This window comes from Cervus canadensis, chromosome 12 (genome assembly GCF_019320065.1).
Source record: "Cervus canadensis isolate Bull #8, Minnesota chromosome 12, ASM1932006v1, whole genome shotgun sequence".
Classification (NCBI taxonomy): domain Eukaryota; kingdom Metazoa; phylum Chordata; class Mammalia; order Artiodactyla; family Cervidae; genus Cervus; species Cervus canadensis.
The window spans coordinates 9606744-9629475 of NC_057397.1; the positions used below are offsets into that span (position 1 = coordinate 9606744).

Consider the following 22732-nt stretch of genomic DNA (forward strand, 5'->3'; position numbering starts at 1 on the left):
ATTGGCTGAGAGTAATTAGATCCCCTCAGGTCTCCCCACCCTCGTAGGAAACAGAAGCCTGCCTCCATCCCTCTGAAACAAGGAGCAGGACAGAATGAAGAAGAGGACACGTGAAAGTCCAGCCCACGGCCACCTCTGTCCACCATCAGGGAGGGCACACTGGAGGGTTGTGTGCACACTCATCACCAGCCCCCCCCTCCCCAGCCATCTCCCATCTCTGGAAGCAGCCACCAGCCACACTCCAGCCAGAACCCTAAGGTGTCCTCACGCCCACATCCCAACCAGCAGCGGGTACGGTCAGTTCTGTCCCCCGCACGCCCTCCCCCAGCCTCCTCTCCACCTCGCCCATCTCTCCCTTCTCTCCTGCCTCCCCACTGCCCTGAACCGACCTTAAATGCGCTCTTCACTCCCTGCTCAGGACGTTTGGTGGCTCCTGGTACAAGAAGAAGGAAATCCAGGCTCCAAACTGACTCTAAGACACTGTCCAGCTTGCTCTGGAGTCAGGGACCTGCCCTGTCCCACACTGTGCCCCAGCCTGTGACCCAGGACCTGGCACCAGGCCCGGCAGAGGGGGCAGGGGCACCTTCCAGGACCTGCAGGGCTGGGCCTCGCCTCGAGCCTGGGGCAGGAGTCAGCTGCTCAGGCACCTTTTTCTCCAGCCCCAAGTGTGCTTCAGCCTCTTTCTCAGTTCTCATCCTGGTCTCACCACCCACCAAGGAAGGCCCCTCCCCACACACTTGGTCCTTCACATGTCTCTGGCCATCCAGTTTCTCTGCTGCCGTGGCAGCCACCTGGGACCAGATGTCTCCTCCTCCCTGATGAAACCCTCAGGCCTGCGGCTGTGGCTCCTCTCTTGCTGTCTTCTGTCCTGTACCTGCCCAGACTCAGAGGTGGCCATGGGGAAGCAATTCCGCTGGACATGGATGTTCATGGAGTCCTCTTTCAGCTGTTGCTTTTCCCAACGAGAGAGTGAGTCCACTTCTCTTTCTGGCTGTAAGATCCGGACTGAGAAGGAGACTTAGTGAACATCAGGAAATTCAGGAAGAATTCCACGAAAAGGTTATGGGAAAATCTGTAACACTCCTCAGGACCTAAAGTTTGGGAACACACTTCAATGGCAGGGTAGTTTAGGGGGCATTTGAGACACCCCAAAAAGAGAGGAGGACTGTCTTCAGCAAGTTCCCTAGCAAATGATGGCCGTCCATGCTAGGGAAAGAGATACCCCCGAGGATGCTTTGGGTGGAACTTTTCTTCTTGCGGACAGGAGCACTCCAGTGGCTATAAGAACTGTGCTTGTAGAATATGTGTGAGCCATCCCTGCCAGGCGCGCGCTGCTCTGGAAGCGTGTGCAACCGGGGACTGAGAGCTCAGCAGACGAACCTGGGGCGACTGACCTCGACAGGCTGCGGGCTCCCGTGATCAAAGGCCAAAGATACTTGTGGGGCAGCCCCCCTCGGCAGCGGTCCAGGTCCACCGGCCTCCGGCCGGCGCCGCACAGGTTAAGGAACTCCCCTCCCACCGCGGTGCCCCGCCCACCGCCCCTCGAGGTCACCGAGGCAGTGGTCCTCCCAGCACCCAGAGCGTCCCGGAAGTACGCGCGGCCGGGCGGGGCGGGGCGCGGGTGCACTTCCGGCCGGCGCCCGGGCGGCCACCTCCGGCTCGGAAGGTGAGTGGGTACCGGGCAGCGGTGGTGGAGGCTGCCAGGGCGCCTAGCCCCCCTGGCTCTCGTGCGTCGTCCCCGCGGGCTGGGCCCCGCCCCCGCAGCCGCCGCGACCTTGGCCTCGACCGGGGGTGGGGTCCTCAGCGGGCACACTGTCCCCGAACGGTCGCGGGTGCCCATTTGCGAGGCGCCTCCCCACGCTCCCGGAACCCCAGGGACGGGAGCTGTGGCGACCCCACTCTGCAGACGTGAAAGAAGCTCAGAGCCGCCTCTGGCCCGAGGTCGGTGGCCGGACGCAGCCCGGGCTGCCTGCTCTGCTGCGAGGCGCCCGGAGTTCGGGCCCTTTCCCACGGGGCACAGGCTCCAAGCTGGGGAAGAGAGAGTAGGCAAGGTTCGCGCCCGGGCCGGGGCTGTTTGTGTCCCCTCCGCCTTCAGCCTGTCACAGCAGCGTGGAGGTGGAGGGTTTGCGTCCATGTGTGACTGCCACCTCCCCTTAGACAGCCCGGGTAGGGGTGGCCGTGCCTTTGCCCGGGTAAGTTCCCCGGACATTAACTACGGGTCTTAGAGGGGATGAGAACCTGCACCCAGGTTCAGGACTGCAGCCCTGCCCTGTGACAGTTTACCTAGCTGCCGGTGACCTTTGCCATCATTAGGGGCTGAGATCTGGTGGGGGCTGACCCCGAGGAGCCCTGTGGCGGCTGCCTCCCCGCCTCCTTGAAGCGGGTACTGTCTGCACCATTGCTGGATGTACGTTAACTTTGGTCCTTCCCCTGCCCCTTTTTCACCCCCACATAAGACCTTCTACTTCATTAAAGTGTGAAAGAAGAACTCTCCCCTTGGTCCAAGCTGTTGTTGCAAAGCAGATTAAAGGAGGGTGTTTTTGACCCGGAGGAGACTGAGCACCGGGGTGTGCTGGGGCCAGGTCTGCGGCCTCTGAGGGCTCCGTGGAGGGTTTCCTCTCTGGAAGAATCTCCTTGAGAGTTAACCTGGAATGTTCATGCTCCAGCAGGCAGGGTTCAGTTTTTGTCTTCCCCAGAGCCAGCGGCCCCTAGCTGTGACAGGTTTTTCTGGAAGAACAGCCTGCTTCTCTCCGTGGGCAAGGCCTTGGGTTGGGAGAACATTCTGCTCTTGCACCTGTGCACCTGGGGGGACTAACAGCTCCAACACTGGCCCACAGGTTACCTCTTGGTATTCCTTACCCCGGGAGGGAGGCTCCGTCTGCGGCTGATTGCCACCCCCCACCCCTGGCACATCCCTCTCACCCCCTCATCCTGCCATGGTTTTCATTTTCCCAGGTCCCCGGTGTGCACTCCTTCAGCAGGCCTTGGGGGAAGATGGCGGCCCTGGGGGATGGTCAGGAGCCCCCTCATGTCCTGTCCCCGGTCAGTTTCGAGTCACCCGGGACACCTGGAGCCCACCACCATGAAGCCCAACTTCACCTCCACGGTCATCAACATGGTACTTGCCTCCCTGCACCATCACTGCGGGCAGGCAGCTTGCTGGGCACTGGGGCTCCTGCACCCTGGTACTTGGGCTGGGACTTGGGCAGTGGTGGTTGAGCTTTGGGCTGAGCTGTGTGAGCAGTAGCTCCCTAGGGGACAGTCCCCTGGACTGTGTTTCTTTAAGGGATCAGTGCTGCAAAAAAAGCAGCCTTGATGGCCAGGCCTGTGTGACAGAAGCAAGTCACCTGGTCTCTCCCAGCCTTTGCTCCCACGCCAGGAAATAATGTCTAGAGATCTGGGCAAGCTGGTTTGGGTGGGGACCCCTGTGGGGATGGAGCCACCAACCTTGCTCCAGCCCCCAGCAGGATCTGGGGGTGTCCACGTGTAGAAATAGCCAACAGCTGGTTGGGGAGGATGCCCCAGCCCTGTGGCGTGTGGTGCCCCGGGCCCTGCTCACACTCAGTCATCAGAGTCCGGGGCTTCCTTCCCTGTCCCACGTTCCACAGGAGGCCTGGCCTCACTCCTCTCACAGTGGAGGACACAGATATGCTGGTGACAGCTGGATGGGGGCCCAGATGTGTTCCATTGCTCTCAGGGCAAGTCTGAGCCTGTGCCGCTGTCCTGAAGAGCTGGCAGTGTGCCCAGGGCCCACTCTGTGCCCAGGGTTCTCACTCTTAGCAGGTCCTGGCATTATAGCAAGTGATGTTATGGCAGCTGAGATGGGCTGAGCACCAGCTATGCTGGGTGGCAGCTGTGTGCTGAGGGCTCTGTGTGGGACCAGAGGAAGCCAGGGGTGGGCACTAGCACACAAGGACAGTAAGGCCCACAGAGGTCGAGGGGGCGGCCTGAGGTCACACGCAGTCAGAGATAATGGGTCAGCTGAGGACTGGAGTAGGAGCTTCTAGCATGCCCTGTGACGGCCGGGCTGGGGCACGTGCAGTGGGTGTGGAGCTGGGTGCTGTCCTCAAGGAGCCCAGACCCTGCCTCCTGGGCACACACCTGTGTGGGGCTGGCAGAGCCAGCTGCCTCTGCCCACACAGTGGTTTCAGGGCCCCCACACTGCCCCTGGGGGCCTGCACTTCACCTCCAGCTCCTCATGTCACCCTCACACCAGCCTGGCGAGTAGGACCTCCTGTTGCCACATATCTGATGGGGACCTGGAAGCCCAGACCTGACCCTGTGGAGACCAGCAGAAGCCAGACCCCACAGCCTGACTCGAGCACTTGACCTCGATGCCCTTGCGGGCCCAGCGCACCATAGCTTCTCCCCGAGGAGGCAGACCAGCAGGACACAGGACTCAGGAGGGGCTGTCCTGAGGATAAGAAAGCTGGTCCCCAAGCCCCTGCCGAGCAGGGCTGCCCCGACCTAATCTCGCCCAGCCACGGGCAGCACAGGCCCAGAGGCTGGTCTTGGGTGCTCTGAGCCATGTCCAGGTGCCCTGAGGTGCCTGAGGGTTGCCCAATAGGAGGGAGTGGGGCTTCACCCCTCCCCACTGCATCCAGGCTGTTTTCCAGGGCAGAGAGAACCCCTCAGGCTGTCAAGCCTTTCCTCTGCTGCTGAGGCTTAGCTCTTCAGGGGTCCACAGAGGCCCCTGCAGGAAAGAGCCCAGCATCTCAGCAACCTGCCCAGAGCCCTCCAGCCAGCGAGGCCAGGACTTCTGGAGCCCCAGCCTCCCAACTCCCAGGTCCAAGTTGGTGAGATGGGCCAGAAAGAGCATTCGGGGAATCCACCCTGGCAGGCCTGAGCCCAGTGACCCCCCCACACCCACCCTGCCTCACCTCAAGGACCATTTCTGAACCTACAGCTGAGCACAGTGCTGGACGCCAGGGAAGGCCAGAGGGTGTCCTTAGACGGGAAGCCCTGGTCAGCTGGAGTGGGGCAGGGAGCAGCATGGGCCGAGGGGACGGGGCCTGATCCCTGGCAGGGATGCTGGGGGAGGCAGTGCAGGTGCAGGGCAGGGCGCGGCCCCTCTTTGATTGCTGCTTCCAGAGACTAAAGTGGAGCCACGCCCAGCTCCACTGGGCTGGGCAGCGGCCCTGGCGCAGTCCCTCAGGGAGTAATGCCCTGCAGGCAGAGGGCTGGACCCCTGGGGCTCACGGCTGGAGGAGGGAGGGGCCCCTGGCCAGGAGGCAGTCTTTGTAGAGGTGCACTTGGCCTGGCGCCTGAGACAACTCCAGGTGCCCAGTGGCCAACCCCACCCCTCTGCTCTTCTCCTGCAAGTGTGTCCAGGCCCAACAATGCACTTTCTGGGCTGTTTTACGAGGAAAACTTTGAGCCAAAAAACCACCCCACTGCTTTCCCCCTGGAGCACCAGCCACAGTAGTGCGCTGTCCACTTAAGCCTCAGGCCTGGGGGCCGCGGCCAGGGTCGAGCAGGCCTGTCACTGTTGGTAGTTAAGAGTGGCCTGCCTTCAGGCCAAGCTGTAACCCTTCCATCACAGCCACCCTGGAGGTGCCCAGCGTAGGGGGGCACAGCGCTGAGCACTGTGAAAGGCTGTGTCAGGATGCGGCCGTATGAGCAGGCTGCCCACCTAGCGGGATGCCCGGCCAGCCCCAGGCTTGGGTGGTTGAGTGACAGCGGCTGAGAGCAGCAGCCCAGAGCTGCCGGCGCTCCAGGCCCGGCCCCCTCCCCAACCTCCCCCACTGCAGTGCAGCCACGTGGTGTCTTGGGGCCCCTCACACACCCGTCTCCTGAACAATCCAACCCGTTACGGCTCTCAGGAGCCTCCAGAGGAGAGGAGATGAGCTCAGGCCCCCTGTGACCCCCAGGCTTCCCCAGCGGCAGCCCTGAGGTGCCCTCTGGGCCCCCACAGGGGGCGGGGCCATCGGACCTGGACTTCCAGGACATGGTGGAGGCCCGGATCTGCAGAGACACCTGCTGGTCAGGTGAGTGAGTAGGCCGCACCAGGGCCGTGTGCCCACCACACAGCCAGGCCCCCAGGCCCCTATCTTCCCTGGCTCAGAGCACTTCCGTCCCCCACAGCCTGTACCCACTGACACCCATCCTGTTGCCTCCACTATCTGAGCTGTGAGTGCTGCCCAGGCCCCTGTAGCCCCCGCCTGTCCAGCTAGCGTCTGCCCCAGCATCGCTGCCACCCCAGACCAGCGCTCAGGGAGTTGTCCTGGCCCCCCTTCCCCCAGTGTATCCCCCCCCCCTCCGTTTGCCCCCTAAATCAAGCTCTGGCCCCATCCCCTTCTCCCCAAGGCCTGAACCTGGCTTCACCCACCCAGGCGCTCAGCCCCTCCGTGTCTCTGCCGCCTCACCCTGCCCCGCCTCTCCCCCAGGGGAGCCCTTGTGGTGTCCCCTGGGGGTCCGTGAAGCAGCTCAGGGGCCTGGAGAGGCACCTCCTCAGGGAGGACAGAGCGGCAGCTGCTGGCTTCCCAACTGGAAGCCTCGCCCCTGCAGGGCAGTAGCCTCGGGAGCAGGGGCTTTTCTGTTTGGCTCCGAGTCTGAACCACCTCTGAGCAGTCCACGCAGGTCCCATCCGCTCCCACCATGGCGCAGTTGGGGGTCGTGCGGACTGTGGGAGAAAGGCCCGCGGGGGCCGGCCGTGACACCGCGTCCACCGCCAGCTGGGCCGCAGGGCTGAGAGCCCCCCGTGAGGGACGGCCGCTGAGAGCCATCCGCCTCTCCTGCTTCTCTCTTCAGGTTCGGAGTCGGAGCCAGAGCAGGCCCCGTCGTCTCCCCGCCCGCACGGTGCTGAAGACGAGGTGCACCAGGCTGGGGGCGTGCTGAGGACCCTGCTGAGGAGCCTTCCCCGCAGATCCGGGGTTGGGGGCCGCTTTGGGCAGGAGCCCAGCCCGGAGCGGCCAGCAGGCCAGCCACCGAGGGCCGGGCCCCGTTCCCAGAAGAGAGGCACCTGGCTCGGGTCGCAGGGAGCCTCTGGGACAGAGGGCAGCCCGGGGCGCACGGCCGAGCTGGCAGGCAGCCTGAGTCGGGGCTCGGGCCTCGGGACCCAGCAGGGCGGCCCGCGGGGAGGGAAGCTGCACAGGTGCGAGGCCTGCGGCAAGAGCTTCAAGTACAACTCACTCCTGCTGAAGCACCAGCGCATCCACACGGGCGAGAAGCCCTACGCCTGCCACGAGTGCGGCAAGCGCTTCCGTGGCTGGTCGGGCTTCATCCAACACCACCGCATCCACACGGGCGAGAAGCCCTATGAGTGCGGCCAGTGCGGCCGCGCCTTCAGCCACAGCTCGCACTTCACGCAGCACCTGCGCATCCACAACGGGGAGAAGCCTTACGAGTGCGGTGAGTGCGGCCAGGCCTTCAGCCAGAGCTCCAACCTGGTGCGGCACCAGCGGCTGCACACGGGCGAGAAGCCATACGCCTGCAGCCAGTGCGGCAAGGCCTTCATCTGGAGCTCGGTGCTCATCGAGCACCAGCGCATCCACACGGGCGAGAAGCCCTACGAGTGCCCCGACTGCGGCAAGGCCTTCCGCGGCCGCTCGCACTTCTTCCGGCACCTGCGGACCCACACGGGCGAGAAGCCCTTTGCCTGTGGCGCCTGCGGCAAGGCCTTCGGCCAGAGTTCCCAGCTCATCCAGCACCAGAGGGTCCACTACCGGGAGTAGCGGGCGCTGGGGATGCTGGGTAGCAGCCTGGGGTCGAGGCGGCATTCCCGCGGCGGGCTCCAGCCTGCACACCCTCCTGGTTGGCACAGCCGGCATCACATGCCATGTCCCGAATAAATTTTTTGTACTTAATGGAGACAAGAGGAGGCCCAGGAGCTGACTTCATCACCGTCTTGGGCTCTGTGCAGGGGGTGGTGCAGATTGCATGTGCATGTGGGTCAGTAAATAACAGAAATGGACCTAAACCTGAAGATTTCAGTTGGATACAGGGGTTTTTATTTTTACACGAATAGAAGCAGTGTACCATGCTGGCTATGAAAACCGACTGGAATCTAAAGCCCAACTCTACACTTAACTGTAAGGTTAGACAAGTTAATCTCTCCAAATTTGTTTTCTAATTAGGAAAAAAAGATATATTAGGGCTCTCCAGAGAAGCAGAGGCAGTTGGAGAGACGGGTAGGTTAGGAATTGGCTCCTGAGGTTACGGAGGCTGAGACGCCCCAAGACCTGCAGGGGTGCTGCTGGAGACCCAGGAGCATCAATGGTGTAGCTCCAGTCTGGAAGCAGGCAGGCCTAGGACCCAGGAAAATGCAGTGTTTCAGTCCACGTTCAAAGGCAGAACGAGACTGATACCTCAGTTCAACAGTCAGGAAGGAGAAGTTCACTGTTACTCGGCCTTTTTGTCCTATTCAGTCTCAGCTGATCGGCTGCGACCCACACACGTGAGGGTGAGCAGCCCCAGCACTTTACTCAGTCTACTGACTCAGATGACCATCTCACCCAGAATAATGTTTGACCAAATATCTGGACACCGTGTGGCCCAGTCCAGTTGATACGTAAAATTAATCATCAGCAAGGATAAGATCATACTTGATGCTGTAGAGTTGGCCTCATTCCTCCTGCTATGGGTGTTCTCTCTCTCTGGGACACAGACTAGAGCTCAAAGGAGCCCCAGATCTATTGCTTCTATTTTACACACTAGAGGGGAAGGGAAGCATTCCAGAGAAGGGTTCTGCTGGGGTCTTAGGCCACTTACTGTCCATCCCTGGGCTAGGGGCTCTAACCAGGGAGATGGGCTTGGAGATTGCCATTCAGCCTGATTCAAAGTCACACCGGTGGCTGGTGGCAGGATGCTGAGATGAGCAGACAGAACCACAAGTTCCTCTGCCCACATTTTCAATACCGTTATTGTCCATGTGCTTATCTTTGTCAGTTGCAATGCATCATTCCATATGGGGCTACCTCAGTATCTCATAAGTCTGAACTGGACGAGGGGTTAGGATGGACCCAGACTCCTGAGAAAGGAGCATCTCCAAGGCCAGGGTCAGAGCTTGCTGAAAAACATTCCCAGACCCCACATCAGGGAAGACAGATTCAGTAGACCTGTGGTGGGGCAAGGGAGTCTGGATTTAGCTCCAACACCCCCAGTGATGTTGACAGTGTGCCAGGCTTGGTGGCCTATGGGCTCACCCAGCCCCTCAAAGCAGGTGTTTATGCATAGGCGACGGTCCCAGCCCTACTCAGACACCATCTGGAAGGAGGCCAGCACCGCTGGACTGCCTGGCTGAGGCCAGGGTCTGCCCTCCAGCGCCAGCCCTCCCAGTTCTGCCCTCTGGGCCTGTCATAGCCTGGCTGTACTCAGCAGAGGAAGAGCCCTCAGGATTTGAAGGTGGTGGTCATGCTAGGGGCCGTTTCCTTGCGTCTGCGGTTCTTTACTAAGCGCTGGGTTCGTGGACTTGCCTCAGCAGCGGACAGTAACGTTCTCACCTCAGACCGAGCCCGCACGCGCCCTTCCTCCCGTGGGCCGCCCCAACAACCCAGAACTCGCCTCCGCCTCCCACCCCCTCCACCAGAGTCTTCTGGAGTCACGAGTTGGGTGCTGTCCCTTGCTTGCTTGCTTTCCAGAGTCTCTCCTACCGCGCTCAGGGCCCTACGCGCCGAGCCTCCTTGCCCTTTCCCTCCCAGGCTCTGTATCTGCCTCACCGCCCACTTCGCCGAGGCCCCACTGCGAGTTGCTACCCAGCACCTCGGACAGCTCCAGGGAAGCGCGCCAGTCCGGGCGCAGGTCCACTGCCCCGAGTCTCGCAGGCTCAGCCTAGCGGCTCCCGGGGTTTCCTCTCCGGAGACCTCTGTCCCGGGCCGGGTCCCCCGCGGGCCCCGCGAGCTTCTGAGAGCTCCGGGAAGTGCTGGCGGCGCGGGGCGGGGCTCGTTGTGGGCGCGGCGCGCGCTTCCGGCTCCCGCGGGCGCTGCGGGTCCCTCGGCCCTGCGGCCCAGCTGGCGGTGGACGCGGTGTCACGGCCGGCCCCCGCGGGCCTTTCTCCCACAGTCCGCACGACCCCCAACTGCAGAGCTGCGTCCGTGCGCCAAGAGGGCGCCCCCGGCCCGGTGGGCCCAGGGACCCGACGGCCGCAGGCCAGGTTCCCAAATCATGCTTCTCCCTCTTCCTCATTTTCGGGAGTCCGCTGGAAGAGTTGACAATCCCGGGAGAGGCCGGGTTTCGCTTTGGAAGAAGCTCGTCTGGGAGTGTGCGGGCGGAGCTTGTGAAGCCCGGGCCGCTGTGCCCCTGCGGGGAGGCCCCAGGCACGGCCCCTTCCGCGCCGCTGGGGTGTGTTTCCCTGAAACCTCTCTACGGATCAGCACGACGTCACCCGCTGTGACCTCACCTCCCACTCCGTCTGCCAAGGGCACCAGGCCAGGCTCTCCTCTTCTGGAGGGGGGACCCAGTGACACGGTACTCCCCTTTCGAGCGCCGGGCTGTGTCCCTTTGGCCAGAGTCCTGACCTCGGCATCTGTCATTCAGTGTGCGGCCCAATCTCCTCCCCGCTGCCCTGCCGCCTCGTCCCAAGGATCAGCCAGATTCCGGGTCTCAGGGGAAACTGAAGGCTAGTCCTCAAGCAGGACAGGTTTTAACAGATCTTTTAATTTTTTTTGTTTTAATTTTAAAAGTTTATTTGAGCAAAAATCATTTGGAATCAGGCAGCCCCAGACCAGAAGTGGTTAGGAGGGCTCCCAGATTTCTGTTTCTTTAAGGACATTGCCGGGGGTGGGGAGGGGTGGAGACAGGTAGTGAGTTGGAGATCCACTTGTACACACTGTTATATTTGAAATGCTGCTGCTGCTGCTAAGTCGCTTCAGTCGTGTCCAACTCTGTGCGACCCCATAGACGGCAGCCCACCAGGCTTCCCTGTCCCTGGGATTCTCCAGGCAAGAATACTGGAGTGGGTTGCCATTTCCTTCTCCAATGCATGAAAGTGAAGTCACTCAGTCGTGTCCAACACTTCGAGACCCCATGGACTGCAGCCTACTAGGCTCCTCCATCCATGGGATTTTCCAGGCAAGAGTACTGGAGTGGGTTGCCATTACCTTCTCCTTATATTTGAAATGGATAAACAGCAAAGACCTACTGAACAGCACAGGGAATCCTGCTTGATGTTATGTGGCAGCCCGGATGCGAGGGGAGTTTGGGAGAAAGTTAATACCTGTATATGTATGGCTAAGTCACTTTGCTGTCCACCTGAAACTATCACATTGTTAATAGGCTATACCCCAATACAAAATAACATGTCGAAAAACATTTTTTGAAAAGAAAGAAACAAGATGAAAAAAATAATAATATTTTGGGAGTTTGTTCCCTTCTCACACACTTCCTCCCCCTAACCTTGATCCCTGCGTAACTCCACCCCAGACACGGGGTTTAATTCCCTTGTTCCCCGAATTAAACGAGATGACGCGCCTTCCCCAGGTCTCTGCACACTCCGGTTCAGAGGCTGCTGTCATCTGCTGCCTCCCCTTCTGGCTTCAGCTCAGAGTGATGAGGAGATTCCAGGGCAGGAAACCCCAGAGGAGGCAGAACCCCAGTGTGTCCGGGGGACAAGTCTCAAGTCTCCGGCGGCGGGGCCAGGGACCTGCCGGACTATGCAGAAGCCATCAGGGTTCCCAGCTGGCAGGGCTGCCACAGGAGACCTGCCCGCAGCAGGGGCAGGAGGAGGAGAGGAACCAAGACCTTGAGACCAGAAGCAAAGCCAGCCTCACCACCAGCCTGTGACCTGCCAAGGAAACCGCACAAGAGGGAGGCTGGGAGTGGAGAGTCCTGCCGTTTGAGCCACTCCAAATCTAGCAGGCGTGGGGAGCCCCGGCCCGGGAACCAGCTCTCCACTGGCCTGTGGGCCGCAAGGCCTCCCTGTGTGGACCAAAGCCTGGAGTGGCAGAAGCTTCCAGGTGGGGAGAAGCCTCACCAGTGCGGCCAGTGCGTGCAGGAGGGTTTTCAGGTGGACATCGGACCAGAGGATCCACACTGGCAAGAAACCATCTCCTGTACCCAGCGCGGGAAAGCCTTTGTGCACAGCTCCCAGATCACGCAGCCCCCGCAGTTCCACAGCAGCGAGAAGCCCTTTGCGTGTCCGCAGTGCGGCCCTTCCTTCAGCCAGAGCTCCAGCCTCACTCAGCACCAGCAGGGCCACCCCGGGGAGGAGCGGTATGCCTGCCAGGAGTGAGCGGCGCCTTCAGCATTAGTGCCTTCCTCAGCGAGCACCCGCGTATCCACACCAAGGAAAAGTCTCTGAGTGCAGCGGCATCCTCAGGGCCCTGTCGGATTTCTTCCGGCACCAGAGGGTCCACACCGCGGAGAAGCCTTTCGCTGTGCTGAGTGAGCAGGTCCTTCCTCTGAACTCGCACCTGAGCCAGAGCAGGTAGGTCCATGACACAGAGGGAACCGAGGCAGCCAGTGGCGGGGTGGCGCGCTGGGGCCTCTGCTGCACCGAGGTGACCCTGCACCGGAAGGCGCTGGGGACGCTGCGGACGCCTGCGGTGGTTTGGTGCAGGCGTGGGGAGAGCTGCGCTCAGATGCACCCTGAAGCTGGGCCGGGCACCTGCACCCCGGTTAAGACGCCTGCGCTGGCTCCCTCGCCCGCAGCCCTGCCAGGCCTTCACTGCCCCCTGGGCCACCCGGTAACAGTGCGAACAGAGTCCCACTGGCTCCCCCTGGCAAGCGGGACGGGAGGTCGCTGCAAGGCGGCAGCGCCCTTTCACTCGCCGGTAGATCTGACAAATATGCTGTTGAAATGAGCTCCGTGGTCCCCCTAATGGCAGCCCTGAGAAAGGCCTAGACCAGGGGTCAGGGAATGGGAAAGAGCACTGCGGTACACACCCTTCAAGCGGCCAGTGGGCTTTGCATATGCGCGGACGACGAACTCTTTTCTTTACCCAAAATTTGCTGGCGCCGACGGTGCGGGGGAGCCGAATCGCAGTCTAGCTGGATCAACTCTTCACTGTATTTTGAGGTTTGTACTGTGTTTTCAGCCTCGTGGGTCCTTTTTGGTCATGGAGCTGGTCCAATAATGCAGTGCATAGTCCCTGGCTTGGAGAACATAGTTGAGAAATGGAGGCCGTGGCAGGACGGTCATGTTTTCAGGTGAGGCCCCGTGTCTACTTGGTGTGTAGTGGGAGCGAAGGTTCTGGTGCGGGAGATCGGGTTTGCGTGGTTGGAGTATTTCTTTTGGGAAGAGTGGTCCTCCAGAATATTGCAGGTTTTCCCCTAGGATGTGTCTTGAATCTTATTTCTAGTTTTTAGGTCAATTTTTGAGATGTTTTCATTTTTACATGCGCTTTATGATTTTTACAATGTTACACATAAATAATGCAGTGCGCGGTTTGGCGTGTATTCAGTGTTTACTGATGCAGGAAATGCCTCAGACACAGGCTCCTGAGGATGGGCTGGTGGGAGACAGGTGCAGGGAGCCCCGTTTGTTGGAGATTCTGGGAGAGTGTTCAGAGGGGCCCCCGGGGACGACGGGGAGTCCAGGGCTGGAAGAGTAGCGGGCTGCAGGTACTTTGGATGCTGGCGATGGTCCAGCCTCTGCCCTTTGGGCCACGTGGCTTATATCTGTATTCTGCCCTCTGCCCTCATGTTCTGAAGCTGTTTCTGAGCCCCAAAAGGTAACGTCTAGGCAGTTGGTGGGGCTCCAAACCACCTGTTCCCTCCCCTCCTGGCGCTTTTGCTGCCCAGCTGCCCACCAGAAAGCCTGTCCTCTGTACTTAGCTCCTTCATCCCCCGCCACCACCCATCTGCCTGCCCCCCCACCCCACCCCAGCACCGTGGCAGGTCTGCAGGCTCCAGCGCTCTGGGCAGTAAAAGGGAATTGGGAAAGCCAGAGGGCTTTGTTCATCTCTGTGTCCTGCACCTGCAGTGACCAGCAGCAGTGTTCCAGTAGTGCCTGTTCCACTGACTGGGCCCTGGAAGGTGGAAGGTGGGCAGAGCTGACCAGGTTTCTCTCTCTCTCTCTCTCGGTTGTTAATGTCAGAAGAGGTGATGGACCCAGGGCAGGGCTCTCCAAGGAGAGTGTGGCTGAGGGCAGGCAGGAGAGGGATTTGCACTGTTCCCCAGGGGATGTGAGTGGAGGAACAGACCCGGGTGTGGTTGGGGCCACAGGCCAGGCTGAGTTCAGCTTTCCCTGCCTTGGGCTGGCCCAGCCCTGGCAGCACTGAAGCCCCTTCACTCCTCTGGGCACTGGCCAGCTCTCTGGGGCCCAGAGCCTGGACCTGGAAGCCAAGTGGACCCCTTACCCACTCACAGAGCAAGTGACACTGGCTCGGGTAGCACATGGGGTCAGGGGATTGCTACTGGAACCCCAGGAATCTGAGTTTTCTGGTGGTCAGGGAGGTCTCTGTCCCCTGCCCACCTCTTGTCTCTGCAGGCCCCTGTGGCCTCAGGCTCCAACTGCTCAGGTCTGACACCATCTCAGCCCAGGCTGCAGAGGACACAGCCCTGTCTCCCCCCGCTGCTGTGCAAACCATAGAGAGTCAGGTCACAGGCCCATCCTGGGGAAGCTGGTGGTATTGGTTCCAGAATGATCTAAGGAAGAGAGGGGAGGGGCACGCCCCACAAAGAAGGGGTCCCAAGCAGAAGCAAACAGGCCCCCCAGAGGCACCCCTGATCCTGCTGGGGAAGAAAAACCAGTGCATATCCCATGAGGAAGCTGTCGCTAAAGCCCAAATGAGAAAGCTCGCTCTGGCACCTGGTTGTGGAAGCGACAGACACATGATGGGACCCCGTGGGGACGTCTGGAGGAGGACAGCCTCCACCACCTGCGTCCTGGGACAGCAGCGTCGGCCTCAGTGTGCGGCTGATGGTCTCCTCTGGCGCCTGCAGAAGAGACAGACTTAACCCATTTCTACAAGGTCATCCACAAGCTCTGTTTCTCAGGACTTCGCTTTTTTTTTTTTTAGGACTTCACTTTTTTGATAAAACTTGACAAAGCCCATTTTCCCTATTATATAAACAGAATATTTTGTAGAAAACTTGGGAAATGCAGACAAGTAGAAAGAAATAACACTAGTTCACATCACATGGCAGAACCATACCTTTTAACTTTTTATATCTATACAAATTCTTTTTTCCCCAAGTCTTTTTAGAATGGATTGCATCCATTATGCCTCTTAGCCCCATAACCCTTTAGTGTGTGTTTCCTACACTCAGGGATGTTCTCTTACAGACCCACAGTGCAGGTACCAAGTTCGGGTAACTGAACACTGACACAACACCCAGCCAAGTGGAGCCTCTCACCCTGTCCATGGTATTTTCCTTCCAACCCAGTATCCAGCGGGGTCACGTCTTGTCTCTGGTTGCGATGTCTCCTTAGGAGTGTGAGCAGTTCCTCAGCCTTTCTTTTCTCCCCAGAGATGGTTTATTCGTTGCAGGGGAAACATGGTGCCCACAGTCAGAAAACTAGACAGCAGTGACCATGTGATCAAAATGTAGCCAATGACGAGTTGGTGGACACCATGTCACTACACGTGACACCCAGAGGACACATTGTTGCAGGATTCCAGCGGGAGAGGCATGGCCTGTGTCCAGTGATGAGGGAGGGGAAGGGAATGGGCCAAGGCTCAGAGCAAGGCAGGAGCCAGCCGGGCAAGGTCAAGGACTGGTGACTGGTTTCACAGCAGGAAGAGCTGGAGGAAGCAGCAAGACTGGAGAAGGGGTGAAGGCTAGGGGCCAGCGAAGGGCTGAGGGAGGGGAGGCCTGCTGCTGGCCGCCCACTGGGCCTGGGTGCTGAGTGGGCTGAGAGTGTGGGGCGGCTGCCAGAACAGAGCAGAGGGATAGTGCCAGGGGCCTGGGTCATTTCAAAGGCTCTCTGTGCTGTGGGGGGTCCCAAAAGGTGTTAGGATGGGGTGGCTGAGAAGCAATACAGGAGCGTCTAAAGGAAAGTGCCCGGAGCATGGAGAGACAGCACAGGGCCACGCTGGGCACAGGACACCCCTCACCCAGGCCCAGACCTGTGTCTGAGGCTGACGCTGGAAAGGTTTCTTGGCCAGGGTTCAACACAAGACCCTGTGTCGATCCACTCGGCACACGACCCCACAGCTGCAGCCCCACGTCGCCTATGGAGCTTAGAGAACGCCTGCCCTCCGGTCCTTAATCCTGCCCACAGGCTCCTGAGCCAGCATGGGAGACCCCAGTGGCCAACACCTCGCCTCGACGTAGGAGAGACGCCAGGAAGGGCCCCGCCAAGCTGTGCCCCTGCTCGTGCAACCTAAGGACACCGTGAGATCGTAAACCCCTCAAGTGTGTGGTCCCTGCGGACCAGCGGGGAGGCAGGCCCCGGGACACAGGGCAGGCGGGAAGAGGGGGTCCACCTGCCAGGACCAGCCGCCGTGAGGCTCCGGCGCCCTGCCCTCGGCGGATCTCCGTGGGGAGGGCGGCCCAGGGGTCTCTCCGGCTCTGCCTGCCTCTTCCACCAGGCGCTCCCCGCTTTCTCCACGAGCGCCGGCCTTCTCCGTCCGTGCCTTCGCCCACTGCGCAGTCAGCAAGGTCACCATCCGGAGTGACGACCCCGGCCGCGGACCCTGACCCGGTGGAGGCCACGGGGCAGGCGGGGAGGGCACGCGCGGGAAAAGGAGGGCCCGGGAGGCGTCCCGGAGGTCTGCGGAGGGAAGCCCAGTTGGGGCAGGAGCGGTGAATGTGAAAGAGGCCGGACAACCGCCGAGGGTCGTGCACACAAAAGCTAGGGAGCCCGGCCCGGACTCGCGCAGGCAGGTCAACCGTCCCCGTGGCTCCGGAGGCCGCCCGCGTCCCCCAGGGCAGCCGAGTGCCGGGCTTCTGGCGCCCAGAGCGTCACCGGAACTGCGTGCGCCGCCGGGGAGGGCGCTGCTTCCCGCGAGCGGAGGGGCTCCGGGTGAGTGCGGACGAGCCTGGGGCTCGGCGGCGAGAGGGCGGGGTGCGGACGCCTCGCCGCGCAGGGGCAGGAGACCGAGACGGGCCCCGGGAGCCGGGTACGGGGGCTCTTGTCTGTCCCGGGCTCCGCTTGTGAGAAGGCTCACGTCCCGGAGGAGAGCGGAGGCGGCGGGCGGCCCTAACCTCGCCGGGGCCAGAGAGAGCCTCCCCCGCCCAGGGTGACGCCCCGGGACAGCCCCCGCCCCCAGGGTGACGCCCCGGGACAGCCTCCCCCCGCCCTGGGTGACGCCCGGGGCAGCCTCCCCGCCCAGGGTGACGGTCCGGGACAGCCTCCCCGCCCTGGGTGACGCCCCGGGACAGCCTCCACCCACGCCCCCCCCAAGGGTGACGCCCCGGGACAGCCTCCATGCCCCAGGGTGACGCCCTGGCACAGCCTCACCCGTTCCCTCAAGTGGAATCAGTCTGCCTGTAAGGCCTTTGTAAATTGTTGAATTACCAGCAGTGGGGTGCACCTTGTCCTCTCCCAACGGTGCATGAAGGTACTTGTTTCCCTAATTGTCTCAATGCTCCTAAGGGGCCACTGCTTTTAAGCCTTTGCTACTTTTAGACTGAAACATATTTTAAATTTCATTTTTAATTGCCAACAACGTGGAACAATGTGGGACCTATGTTTAAAATATATATATTGGCTGCTTGTTTATTTTCTTCTCTGGTTACCTACTCGTAACTTTTACTAGTTTTTCATGCTTTCTTATGTATATATAGTGAGATATCTTGAGGTTATGAATCCTTATCTGTGTTGCAGGTATCTCCCCTGGTTTTTTTGGTGTTTTTTTTTTTTTTTTTTTCATCTGTTTTTTTATTCTAAATGTCCTGTGTAGTTAAGTCTGTTAGACTTCACCTTTGGTGTCACGCTTAGCAAAAGCATTCCTCAATTCAAAATTGCACCATTCAGATGACTTTTTATTTTTTTAGGTTTCATGTTTTTATATTCAGATCTTTATCAAGAAAAAATTTAAATACATAGAAATGTCTCCAGACGTTTATGCATGTGTGCGTGCTAGGTCTCTTTGTGACCCCGTGACCGTAGCCTGCCAGGCTCCTCTATCCATGGGATTCTCCAGGCAAGAATACTGGAGTGGGTTACCATGCCCTCCTCCAGGGGATCTTCCCCAGGGAGCGAACATGCATCTCTTATGTCTCCTGCACTGGCAGATGGGTTCTTTACCACTAGCGCCACCTGGGAAGCCCAAGGACTGCTTAAAGGTGCTCCTTCCTCTTGGATCTGAGACCACAGCAGGCAGCTGACAGGTGCTGCCTCATGGGTCGGGGCTCCTCATCTGCTGGGAGGCTGGGGTGAGGGGAGCTAGCGTGGCCTAAACAGAGTTCCCACTAGTTTCTGGAGTCTCTGCATATTCAGGACCTTGGTTGATAGTGAGAGCAGGCTCTGAACCTCCCTTCACTGAAGGAGCTCTGACATCCCCCCTGTCATTTTCTTCCCTTTTTCCTCTTTCTCCCGGGCAGGGGTCCCACTGTGGGCATTTCTGCAGGAAGCAGCAAACAGAGCCCGGCCTGGGTCTCCAGACCACTACGGAGAGGGCTGCCCTGATGGACACACGCACAGGTGAGGGTGTGGGGCGGCCCGGTCCAGAAGGCTGTCCTGAGCTCAGGGATGTGAGGACAGCTTAGGAGTTGGAGCTTCCCTGTCAACCTGCCTGGCGGCTGTGGAGATGTCACTAGACTCTGGCAGCTTCTGACACTCACAGCGCCCCACCTTCATGCCTTTGTGCTCCCCGCACCCCATGTCCTTTGCTCTCCGGGCCACACTTTTTTTCCATAATATTCACTCATCCAGCTGTGCCGGGTCTTAGTTGTAGATCTTTTAGTTGCTGTGTGTGAACTCCCAGTTGCGGCAGGCGGAGTCTAGTTCCCTGACCAGGAGTCAAACCCGGGCCCCCTGCATTGGGTGTGCAGAGTCTTTTCTCCTAGCCACACTCTGCAGCCCGCTGTCTCTCTGGAACCCCGACCTGGATACCTCTGAGAATAAGAATTTTGTTTTTTTTTAAATTGTAGTTGATTTACAATGCTGTTAGTTTCAGATGTACAGCAGAGTGATTCAGTTATATGTATATTCTTTCTCATGTTCTTTTTGATTATATGTTATTATAAGATATTGAATATAATTCCCTGTGTTATACAGGAGGACCTTGTTTATCCATTGGGTTGCCCAAATAATTTGGGTTTTTGGTAAGATGTTACAGAAAAACTTGAATAAACTATTTGGCCAATCCCAGTTTTGTTTATATTGACTTCCTCTATTTTTTTTAACCAATATTTTATATATAGTACTTTGCATCTGCTAATTCCAAACTCCAAATTTATGCCTCCCCCCTTTGCTCCTTCTCCCTTTCCCCTTTGGTAATCATAAATTTGTTTTTGGTCTGTGAGTCTGTTTCTGTTTTGTAAATAAGTTCATTTCTATCAGTTTTTTAGATTCCACATATAAGTGACATCATATATTTGTCTCTGACTTACTTCACCCAGTAAGATAGTGTCTAGGTCCATCCAGTTTGCTGCAGATGGCATCATCTCATTCTTTGTGGCTGAGTACTGTTGCATTGTCTGTGTGCACCACACCTGTCATCTGTTGATGGACATTTAGGTTGTTTGCATGTCTTGATTGTGAACCCAGTGCTGCTGTGAACACTGGGGTACATGTATCCTTTTGAGTTTGAGTTTTCTCCAGATATATGTCCAGAAGTGGGATTTCTGGATCATATGGTAATTCTGTTTTTAGTTTTTAAAGGAACCTCCATACTATTTTCCATAATGTCTGCACCAGTTTACATTCCCGTCAACAGTGTAGGATCCCTTTTATCCACACTCTCTCCAGCATTTGTTATTTGTAAACTTTTTAGTGATGGTCATTTTGACCAGTGTGAGGTCGTTCCTCACTGTAGTTTTGGTTTGTATTTCTCTAAAAATTACCAGTGTTGAGCATCTTTTCATGTGCCTGTTGGGCATCTGTGTTTCTTCTTTGGAGAAATGTCTGTTTAGGTCTTCGGCCCATTTTTTGATTGAGCTGGTTTTTTGTTATTGAGTTGTATAAGCTGTTTGTATATTTTGTAAGTTAAGTCCTTGTCAGTTGCAACACTTGCAAATAGTTTCTCCCATTTCTGTAGCTTGTTTTGCTTATGGTTTCCTTTGCTGTGCAGAAGTTTGTAAGTCTGATTAGGTCCCATTTGTTTTTGCTTTCATTTCTTCTGCTTTGGGAGACTGACATAACAAAACATTGCTATGGTTTATGTCAGAATATTTTGCCTGTGTTCTCTTCTAGGAGTTTTATTGTATCACATCTTAGATCTGAGCCTATAGGCCATTTTGAGTTTATTTTCGTGTATGGTGTTAGAGAATGTTCTAACTTCACTGATTTACATGCAGCTGTCCAGCTTTCTCAGCAGCACCCTATGGGTGCTCTGGGATGGAGGCTTCTCTGCTGGAGGTGGCCTGTGGCTCTGGGGCATTGAGCAGCCTCCCTGGCTTTCCCAACTTGCTACCAGTGTGACCAAAAGTGGGGTCCAGCTGCTTATCCCCTCAAAAGCCAATAAAGAGGCAAGGGTGATGGAAAGTAAAGTTTGCTTTATTTTGGATGCCAGCAACCTGGGGGTGGGGGACTCTGCCCTTTGAGTTGGGGGATGGGGGCAGTCAAGGCCACAGTGTTGTCTTGGGGAGTCCAGGGTCCGAGAAAGAGGCTGGATCCCAGCGTGTGCCATCAGCACCGCTTGCCCCTGTGTTCCTGGACCTCTGCTTTGCTTCCTCTTGCTCTGCTGCTGACTGCTCTCTGGGCTCCAGTCCACGTGGCCAAACCAGGGAGTCACCAGACCCTGACTGAGGGTCTGTCCCCAGGCCTGAGACCAGGCAGACTGAGATTAGAGGCTTGGGCTTTTCTGGAGTCTCAGGAAGGACCCTGACCACCCTCTCCTGGTCCCTCATCCTGAGACCACAGGGGTTAGAGGTGGAGGAGAACTGGGCAAGACGAGGACAGGCAGGATCACAGGCATCTTGCTGTCAGCTCTGTCAGCACACAGCTCTCCAGCACCACCTGTGTGTCCTTAGCCGAGTTCTCTTCTGAGTTGTGTATCTCTGTCCTCTTTTCCAGCTTTCCAGGCATCGAAAGGAAGCCACTGGGCTTCCTGCTGTGCAGCTTCAGCAGCTGAGCACGGGGCTCAGAGCGCAGGGCTGATGCCTCAGCAGGTGGCCCTGAAAGAAGGGGGCCATGGAGAGGCCACGCCAGGACTGTTACAGGGTCCCTCCTGGACACTGGGGCTTCCAGACCCTTGTGGGAATAAGGAGGCTGCAGAGAGGCCCAGAGGTTCCCCTTGGGTACCGGCTGTTCATGAGGACAGAGTGTCCAGGTCAGAGGTCACCCTGAACACAGCATCTGCAGTCAACAGGAGAGGCCCCTGGAAAGGGCAGCCTTACCGATGCAGCACCTGCGACAGGAGCTTCAAATGCTATTCAGACGTGGTGAAGCACCAGAGCATTCACTCTGGGGAGAAGCCCTATGAGTGCAGCGACTGTGGGAAAGCCTTCATCCACAGCTCCCATGTCGTCAGGCACCAGCGCATTCACAACGGGGAGAAGCCTTACGTCTGTAAGGAGTGTGGGAAAGCCTTCAGCCAGAGCTTCAACCTCATCAGACACCAGAGGATCCACACAGGAGAGAAGCCGTATGAATGTGCTGAGTGTGGCAAGTCCTTCAGTCAGAGGTCAGACGCTATGAAGCACCAGAGGATTCACACGGGGGAGCGGCTCTACGAGTGCAGCGAGTGTGGGAAAACCTTCATCCACAGCTCAAACGTCGTCCGGCACCAGAGGATTCACCACAGAGAGAACCCCTACGAATGCAAAGAGTGTGGGAAAGCCTTCAGCCAGAGCTCCAACCTCATTCAGCACCAGCGCGTCCACACAGGGGAGAAGCCCTATGCCTGCCAGGAGTGCGGGCGTGCCTTCAGCCGCAGCTCCTTCCTCAGCGAGCACCGGCGCATCCATACTGGGGAGAAGCCCTACGAATGCGGCGAGTGCGGCCGCTCCTTCAGGGCCCTGTCGGGCTTCTTCCGGCACCAGAGGATCCACACCGGGGAGAAGCCCTTCCGCTGTGCGCAGTGTGGCAGGGCCTTCCGCCTGAGCTTTCACCTTATCCAGCACCAGCGAGTTCATGGCACAGAGTGAACCTGTTGTGGGGTGAACATAGAGTAAAAGTTGAGTGAACAAGGCTGGAGGGTGGGTAGCATGCCCTTCAGTTTTTCCCAGCCCCCCGAGGCTTGTGCACTGTGCTCCACGGCCCACAGGAAGATAATACTGTCTTGTGGTCTGTGAGCTGGCCGTGCAGGCCTGAAGTCTACCACCGCCTCCGGGAGCAGCAGAAAGGAAAGGGGCTGGGGAAGGAGACTTGATGCTGACATGTGCCTCTGCAGCTGCTGTACTTCATTTTCACAGCACCGGGGTTTCCTGGAGTATAGTTTACATGTGGTGTAATGGCCAGCTTTTAAGTGTTTGGTTATATAACAAATATAACCTGTTCTAACCTTTATGACTACCACACTATCAAGATGCTGACTATTTTCATCAATCCAGAAAGATTCCCTAGGCCCCTCATCCTTAGAAACAACCAACAATGTTGTTTTTGTCACTATAATTCTGCTTGCTCTGAAATGTTATATAAATAGTGATATAATTTATACTCTTTATGTATTTTTCCCTGTGCTTAAGTTTTGAGGTTTATCCATGTATCAGAAGTTTGTTTTTGGTGTTTTTTTTAATGTTCATAGCACTTTTGAAAAGTGGTCACTGTTTATGATCTAACATCTCAGACATCACAATACAG

General features: G+C 58.0%; 1 protein-coding gene across 1 annotated transcript; it reads left to right on the forward strand.

The window, feature by feature from the left end:
* The first annotated feature begins 1673 nt into the window (after window positions 1–1673).
* Window positions 1674–22643, forward strand: GLI4 (GLI family zinc finger 4). The gene is made up of 13 exons (XM_043484486.1): window positions 1674–2837; window positions 2956–3118; window positions 5871–5987; window positions 6751–7669; window positions 9639–10058; window positions 11869–12147; window positions 12242–12361; window positions 12494–12620; window positions 16103–16215; window positions 16413–16495; window positions 16704–16846; window positions 18370–18469; window positions 21005–22643. The coding sequence occupies exons 1-13, from the start codon at window positions 2652–2654 to the stop codon at window positions 22075–22077; spliced, it is 3843 nt and encodes a 1280-aa protein (XP_043340421.1). The 5' UTR covers window positions 1674–2651; the 3' UTR covers window positions 22078–22643.
* Window positions 22644–22732: the final 89 nt, after the last annotated feature.

Bases quoted from the DNA above. Each gene is read 5' to 3' on its own strand.
- GLI4 (XM_043484486.1), top strand. From the start codon at position 2,652: ATGTTCATGCTCCAGCAGGCAGGGTTCAGTTTTTGTCTTCCCCAGAGC. The intron at 12,148-12,241 runs GTATGCCTGCCA...CTCTGAGTGCAG, and splicing joins GGCCACCCCGGGGAGGAGCG to CGGCATCCTCAGGGCCCTGT. The intron at 16,216-16,412 runs GTGAGATCGTAA...CTCTTCCACCAG, and splicing joins TCGTGCAACCTAAGGACACC to GCGCTCCCCGCTTTCTCCAC.